This window comes from Vicia villosa, linkage group LG5 (genome assembly GCF_029867415.1).
Source record: "Vicia villosa cultivar HV-30 ecotype Madison, WI linkage group LG5, Vvil1.0, whole genome shotgun sequence".
NCBI lineage: Eukaryota > Viridiplantae > Streptophyta > Magnoliopsida > Fabales > Fabaceae > Vicia > Vicia villosa.
The window spans coordinates 23615387-23623656 of NC_081184.1; the positions used below are offsets into that span (position 1 = coordinate 23615387).

The 8270-nt window shown below is 44.1% G+C and overlaps 1 protein-coding gene across 1 annotated transcript; it reads right to left on the reverse strand.

Moving 5' to 3' along the window:
- Nucleotides 1–4662: 4662 nt before the first annotated feature.
- Nucleotides 4663–8013, reverse strand: LOC131604371 (uncharacterized). The gene is made up of 4 exons (XM_058876816.1): nt 6828–8013; nt 6390–6701; nt 4913–5002; nt 4663–4763 (listed from the first exon to the last, which is right to left on the reverse strand). The coding sequence occupies exons 1-4, from the start codon at nt 8011–8013 to the stop codon at nt 4663–4665; spliced, it is 1689 nt and encodes a 562-aa protein (XP_058732799.1).
- Between the last annotated feature and the right edge of the window lie 257 nt (nt 8014–8270).

The following is an 8270-nucleotide window of genomic DNA, read 5'->3' on the forward strand; positions in this document are numbered from 1 at the left end:
GGATGCTAACCTTCGAAGCGTTCGCTTATCACCAATCGTAGCATCTTCGGGATACTCTTGCTTCTCAACATACCTCTTGATGTCGTAATACCATGGCTTTTCATCATACACTTCTTCAGTAGTGAGACAATGAGCAGGGAATACATGGGCAGGTTCCTTGTAACGGAGGATCGTTATGTCTGGCACTTCTTTAGGGGAGCTAACTCTGAACATAGCCGCCAAAGTAGCCAAAGCATCTGCCAATTGATTTTCCTCTCGGGGAATGTGATTGAAAGTGATTTCCTCGAAAGCGGGCAGCAACTCCAAGATATAGTCCTTATAAGGAACTAAATTGGGGTGTCTTGTCTCCCAATCACCTCTCACTTGGTGTATAACCAAGGCAGAGTCCCCATACACCTCAAGGATCTTAATCCTCATATCAATGGCTGCTTCGAGACCCATTATGCAAGCTTCGTATTCTGCGACATTGTTCGTGCAATCAAAGCATATTCTGGCTGTGAAAGGGATGTGAGTTTGACGAGGAGAAGTCAAAACTGCCCCAATACCATGGCCCATAGCATTTGATGCACCATCGAACGTGAGAGTCCATCGCTCCCCTGGTTCGGGTCCTTCATTATCATCTAGTTTCATGATATCTTCATCAGGAAAGTCAAACTTCATTGACTGATACTCTTCTAATGGCTGATGAGCAAGATGATCTGCAAGGACACTTCCTTTGATGGCCTTCTGTGTGACATACTGGATGTCGTATTCTGATAAAAGCATTTGCCATCGGGCTAGTCTTCCTGTAAGAGCCGACTTTTCAAAGATGTACTTTATCGGGTCCATTTTGGAGATCAATAGAGTGGTATGAGTCAACATATACTGCCTCAGTCGGCGAGCAGCCCATACCAAAGCACAGCAAGTTTTCTCGAGTAGTGAGTAGCGGGATTCACAATCGGTAAACTTTTTGCTCAGGTAATAAATGGCGCACTCTTTTCGACCAGACTCGTCATGTTGGCCCAACACACACCCCATAGATCCTTCAAGCACAGTTAAGTACATAAGAAGCGGCCTCCCAGGAACCGGAGGCATGAGAATTGGTGGCTCTTGGAGATACTGCTTGATCTTTTCGAAGGCTTCCTGACAATGATCATCCCAACGGATATCTTGATTTTTGCGCAGCAGTTTGAATATGGGTTCACAAGTGTCAGTGAGATGAGAAATGAACCTGGCTATGTAATTCAATCTCCCAAGGAACCCTCGAACTTCTTTTTCATTCTTCGGTGCTGGCATGTTCTGTATTGCTCTTACTTTATCAGGGTCGACCTCAATCCCTCGTTGGCTCACAGTGAATCCAAGTAATTTTCCAGATCGCACTCCAAAAGTGCACTTGTTTGGATTAAGCCTCAACTTGAATTTACGCAAACGGGCAAACAGTTTCTCAAGATATACCAAGTGTTCCTCCTCAGTTTGGGATTTTGCAATCATATCATCGACGTACACCTCAATCTCTTTATGGATCATGTCATGGAAAAGAGTCACCATTGCTCGTTGATATGTTGCACCAGCATTCTTAAGACCAAAAGGCATCACCTTATAACAATATGTACCCCACGGAGTGGTAAAAGTGGTCTTGGTCATGTCTTCAGGAGCCATCTTTATTTGATTATAGCCAGAAAAACCATCCATGAAGGAGAACACCGAATATTGAGCAGTGTTGTCGACTAGCACATCAATATGAGGCAGAGGGAAATCATCCTTCGGACTTGCCCTATTCAAATCTCGGTAGTCAACGCACATGCGTACCTTTCCGTCCTTCTTAGGAACAGGGACGATGTTTGCAATCCAAGGAGGATATTCACACACAGATAAGAAGCCAGCCTTCAACTGTTTTTCAACTTCTTCCTTGATTTTCAAAGCCATATCAGGTCGAGTTCTTCGTGGTTTCTGTTTTACAGGCGGACATTCTGGTTTGAGCGGTAACCTGTGCATAACTATATCCGTGTCTAAACCAGGCATGTCTTCGTATGACCAGGCGAAGATGTCAACATACTCTCGAAGCAGCTCAATCAACCACCTCTTTACATCACTTTGCAAAGCAGCCCCTATCTTGACTTCTCTCTTTGCTTCTTCTGTACCAAGGTTGATGATTTCTATGGCTTCTTGATGCGGCTGAATAGACTTCTCCTCTTGTCTCAAAAGTCTTGCCAATTCCTCAGGGACTTCACAATCTTCCCCGCTATCCTCATCAGCTTGGTCAATTGGATTCTCAAGGATATTAAGACGTGGAACTGTAACATTATCATTTTTGATGGAATTCAAGCCGGATCTGCACGATGGATGATTTATGCCTTAGAATGTAACACATAAAAAAGAAAAGAAAAAGCTTTGCCATTTTTGAAAAAGGTTTTTTAAAGTAAAAACAAAAATGAAAGAAATGGAACAGTAATTGCATGCGAAGATATGATTTTCATTCAATATTAAACAAATTGAAATAACATGGGGGCCCTTCTTTGTACAAGTGGTCAAAATGCTTAGGGCGAAGCATATGACTTATCGAAACAAGAAAATTACATCTCCATAAAAGTGACTCTGGGGATGTCCAAGATAGTCCAATTGTTGAGCTCCTGTCCAGGCGCAGCTTGGCAGATGAATCTGGAGAGATCTTCTTCATCATCATCATCCACGGCGAGAACCTGACTTCCAGAATTGGTGCTTGCACTGACGAACACTTGAGAAATGGGGGGAATCACCTTCTTTCCAGGAATTATGCTGAGCTGAGTAGAGGAAGATGGCTGATACCCAAGGCCATACTTGTCTCGCTTCTCATGAACATCAATCAGCTTGCCCCAAGCACTATGGGGAGTACCAGCTTCTAAGAAGGCCTTAGCATCATTCAGAGACGAGAGGGGCGCTCCGAGTTCCTTCTTATTCTCAACCACAGGGAGTTTATCAACCGACACAATCTCTAATGCCTGAAAAGGTGTCTCTTGTATCTCTCCTTCCACTTCAACATAACGATATGACGCCAGATTATTGACTATCAAATCCTCTTCACCAGTGATCACAACAATCTTGTCATTCACAACAAATTTCAAACACTGATGGAGGGTAGATGTCACAGCCCCAGCAGCATGGATCCAAGGGCGAACCAAGAGGCAAGTGTATGAAGGGCGTATATCCATAACATAGAAGGCAATATAGAACATGTGAGGGCCAATCAGAACAGGCAGATCAATTTCCCCTTCTACGGACCTTCTAGAACCATCAAACGCTCTGACACTCATAGTGCATGGTCTCATCATAACCCCATCCATACTCAGCTCAAACAAAGTAGTCTTGGGCATCACATTAATAGAAGAACCTGTATCAATCAGAACTCGAGACAACACAGCATCCAGACACTTGACGGAGATATGCAACGCTTTGTTATGTGCCCTACCCTCAGGTGGAAGTTCATCATCAGAAAAACCCAAACAATTACCAGCAGCAATGTTGGTCACAACCCCTTCAAACTGAGGCACGGTAATGTCTTGAGTTACGTGAGCGGAAGCCAGAACTTTCATCAGAGCATCACGATGAGCTTCAGAATGCACCAAGAGAGACAAGATGGAGATCTTGGCTTGGGTCTAATCAAGTTGGTCAATCACTTTGTAATCACTTTTCTTAATGATCTTCAAGAGTTGCTCGGCATCTTGTGCATTACGTGTTACAGGAGGATCAACAGCAACTTGCTTTCCTTTTGCTTGTGTACTAGCCTCTTTATTGGGCTCTTTAGGAGGCGGAGGAGGGGCAGCAAAGATCCGACCACTACGGGTAATACCACTAGTGCCAGTAATATTTGTGATACTCGAAGTACCCACTGGAGGACAGTCAAACTTCTTCCCTCGAATATACACGGCATTATAACTCCAAGGAACAGCCTTAGAATCATTCACAGGAGAGGGAACAAGAGACGAGGTTGAAGGAGTCGAAGGAACATTTGGAACCTGAATAACCAACGGAGTCCTCGGAGCCTGAATGACCAAGGGAGTACTCGGAGCACGAATGACCAAAGGAGTATTCTGATTCTTTGACACCTCAGCAGGATAGTAAGGTATCTCTAGAGTAGCCACATCTTCGACAGGAACGACCCTTTCCACTCTAAGAACACCTTCGTCCATTAGTTTCTGGATTTCTTCTTTCAACCTAGTGCATTCCTCAGGGTTAGAAGAACATTGCAAACAGTAGTCATGTAGCTCACGCAAAACCTTTTGTTGCATAAGATATTCTCTGACAACTGCTAGCGGCATCCTTACCTCATTAACATCATTTACTAGGATCTGATCATCACATAACTCAATAGCATTGGTCGCACCAGCATGAGGAGGCATAGGATTATTCTGCACATTAGGACCAGTAGGGGCGAACGAGATAAGTTTGTCATCAAGGAGATCCTGAACTTTGTACTTTAATGCTCTACACTTTTCAATAGTATGGCCCGGGGCCCCTGAATGAAATTCACATCGAGCATTAACATCATAACCAGGAGGGAGAGGACTAGGTGGAGGTCCAAGTTCACGGAGTTGTACCAATTGACCAGCAAGCAACTGGGGGAGAAGCTGAGCATACGGCATGGGAACCGGATCTATACGCCTGTCAGGGTATCTTTGCCTCTGTGGACCTCTCTGACCTTGAGGCCTAGGATTTTGTTGGCGATTCTGAGGAGGAGCAACTGGTTGTTGCGGCACGAAAGGCTGTTGAGGTGCCATCCAAGGTTGCGGGAGAGCAGCAGCATATGCCTGAGGGACATATGGACCAGGAACAGCATAAGGCATCGGATAATAAGGAGGTGGAGCAGCAGAATATGCGGGAGCTCGACCTTGATCAACAGAAGCGGTGCTAGTCTCACCTTCCCTCTTCTTCACAAACCCAGAATACGGCTTCTTACCATTACCATTAGAACTGCTAGGAGTAGCAACATCTTGAATAGTACCAGCTTTAACACAGTTTTCAACCCGTTCACCAATGATGACCACATCTGAGAAGGACGGAGAAGTATTACTAACCATGTGCTGAAGATACGGCCCCTTCAGAGTCCCCATAAACAGATCAATCAACTCACGGTCGAGAAGAGGAGGTTGAACTCGAGCAGCAAGTTCACGCCACCTCTGGGCGTACTCCTTAAAAGACTCGTCAGGCTTCCTTGACATATTTTGTAGCTGGGCACGGCTAGGAGCCATAGCTGTATTGTAGTGGTATTGTTTCAAGAAGGCGTCGACAAGTTGTCCCCAAGTACTGACATTAGACCTCTCAAGTTTCATGTACCACTCTAACGGGGCTCCAGTGAGACTATCCTGAAAGAAATGCATCAGTAGTGGTTCATTCTCAGCATGAGCGGCCATCTTACGGCAGTAGGAACGAAGGTGAGTCTCTGGGCAGGTGACTCCTTTATACTTATCAAAGTCTGGCACCTTGAACTTTGGGGGGATCACAATCCCAGGTACCAAGCATAGAGCAGCAGTGTTGAAACTCGAAGTTTTAGCAACCTCAACGGCCTTAAGGCGTTCTTCAAGAGCTTGGTACATCTTAGCAGTCTCGGTCAACTCAGCAGTAAGATCATGTTCAAGATCAATAACCTCATGGTGGTCATCCACTACTTTTGCTATTCCCTCAACAGGAATCTCTTTAGTTTTTACTCCCCCATCAGCAGAGTTGGTAGGAGTATCTTTGACCATTCCAGCGACGCTCTTTCGGAGCTCTTCTTGTCCTTGGACAACGACATGGAGAGTCTCCATAAGTTGAGTCATTCTTTCCCCCATAACATCCATATCCCTACGGAGGGCAGCTTGATTCTGTTCAAATTGATCCATGATTCTCTCGTTGCTCCTGGTGCGGTAAGGATGTAACAAAGTCAGCTTCGTCGTCGGAAAAGAAATCTGTTGTTGGAAGGGACCCCAATTAGAATCTGATAAAAACCTGAAAATGCAGTATGATATGAGTGCATGGGTGCATGTGTGCATGTTATATTATTTTCAAGAATTTTTGGCTTTGTCTCGAACCAACACTACAAGATAATGAGAAATAACGAAGCGCAACCAAGATAAACAACCATAATCCATTAATTCCACAACCACGTTTGAAGTACAAAATATTCTACTCTCATGAGCCAACAATACAGAAAATGGAAATAAGAACCCCATCCAACAAGACTGGTGGTGATTCTATAGCAAAAAACCAATACTAAGCAGGATCTCCCATGTCCAAATGACGAAGTGGGCTATCTCCAATGTTCTTATAGCTCCAAGCCTTCATTTCTTCAAACAGCTTTTTGGTCTCAGCATGGGTTGGTCTTTTAACAACTTCTTGAATCAATAGGTCCTTTCTGAAATGCATGGTCTCCAAGTAACGGCTTCTCAATTCCCAACCTCTGGCTTCCTCTTGAGCTTGAGTATCACTTTGCCCCTTTTCCTCCACTCGACCCTTCAGCTTGCGAATCTCTTCATAACACCCCTCAATCCTTGCCTGACGTTCCAGAAGGATCTTGTCTGCTTTCTTTCGACGGGCTTTCTCTGATTTGGCTATGTCAGTCTGGATTTGGAGCCTCTTTGTCAATTCCGCCAACTGATCCTCATAATGCTCTTTGATCTTCCTCTCTTGAATCTTAGTGGACTTGGGATCGGCAACCACTCTCGGCCTTTTCTGAGAAGTGCTTCCCTTGGCGTACAACTCTTCAAGCTCTATTTCTCTCATTTTCAACTTATGAAGGGCAGAAAGCTTCTCTTGCCTATCGGTATTCATCTTAACTTGCATCGTCTCCATTTGTTCAGTCAATTTCCGATTCTGCTCAACAGTCTGATTATAACGAGGCATGGAGACAATGTTGGGTTGTGCGCCAACAGGAGGGTACAAAGGATCCTTAATAGGGAAAGGCATTCCTTGGGTATTAGCCACAGTTTCGACCCACTTAGTATAGTCTTCATAAGTCGCACAGTCCCTTTGACCAAAATGCTTCTTGTCTCTCCAACAAATGTTCTTCCAGGCTTGCACAGCTTCTTCCATCTGCCCAGTGTTGGTGGCTACATGATAAAAAAGATTTTCAGCAATCTCAGATTGCTCAGGAGGATTGACGAAAGCATATCCATAAGTTCTCCTAGCCAAGACGGGATTATAATTAATCCCACCTCTAACACCCATGAGGGGCACATTATTGAACTTTCCACAACTCATGATAACCTCCTTGTCTTCCAAAGATCTGTTATACCATACAATGTCTTTGGCTCTAAGTCCCATAATCCTTTCAGCCCATTTAGAGGTGTGCCTACTATGGACGAAAGCTCCACGTTCAGGCAAATGTGATCTGAACCAACGGTATAGCAAAGGAGCAAAACATCTGACCAAACCCTTCTTTTGACGATTCTTTTGATGAACTGAATGATAAACATCCCCCAAGAGTGTAGGAACAGGATTCTGTAGAATGAACAAATGGATTGCACTCATATCAACAAAATCAGGCACGTTCGGGAACATTAGGACACCATAGATACTTAGAGCCAGGATAGCCCTAAAAGTGTCCCATTCTTTCGCTTCAGCAGCATCACACCCTCTTTTGACCAGGAACTCCATATGAAAACCCTGATATCTTCCTCTCTCGGAAAGATTTGCATCAACAACTGACTTGCTCAAATAAAGAGCCTTGGAGATTTCAATAGAAGTGGGAGCCTCCATGGTGCTATAGTACGGAACTTCCCCCTTCTTGATCGGAACACCAAGGAAAAGAGAATATTCTTCCAATGTGGGAATCAAAAGGTAGTTAGGGAACGTGAAGCAACAGAGAGAAGGGTTGTAGAACTGAAGCAAGGTATGAACTCCTTCTTGCTCGTATTTGGTGAACGGCATCTTGAGAAGACTCAGAATATACCCATACTTTTCACGGAACCTGGTTGTTTCATCCGGCGTGATCTTCTTAACCAGACACTCGAGAGAATCCAGATTCGGATTTAGAAATGTGTAGGAGATGTTGCGACTACCAGTCTTCAATGGAGGAGCCATGAGTTGGTCGGAGACAAAGCCAAATGTTCCTGAAAATAAATAAACATGCATGTTAAATGATATGGCGGAATGCATTTCATCGGGAGAATCCTAAAGTCCATTCGTAATTGCATATTTTCTTTTCTTTTCTTTTTGTGAAGTAAAATATTCTCTTTTTCTTTTCATTTTCTTTTTCTTTTCTTCTTATTTTTGAAGTGGACTTTAGAATTCTCCTCAAATGAAGTGAGGTGGATGCAGTAACATGATGTGTCATGGTG

Coding starts and splice junctions, on each gene's coding strand:
- LOC131604371 (XM_058876816.1), bottom strand. CDS start 8,013: ATGGCTCCTCCATTGAAGACTGGTAGTCGCAACATCTCCTACACATTT. Junction 5,003..6,389: donor AGCTCAAGAGGAAGCCAGAG/GTTGGGAATTGA, acceptor CGTCCTTCTCAG/ATGTGGTCATCATTGGTGAA. Junction 4,764..4,912: donor TAGCAGTTCTAATGGTAATG/GTAAGAAGCCGT, acceptor TATGTCCCTCAG/GCATATGCTGCTGCTCTCCC.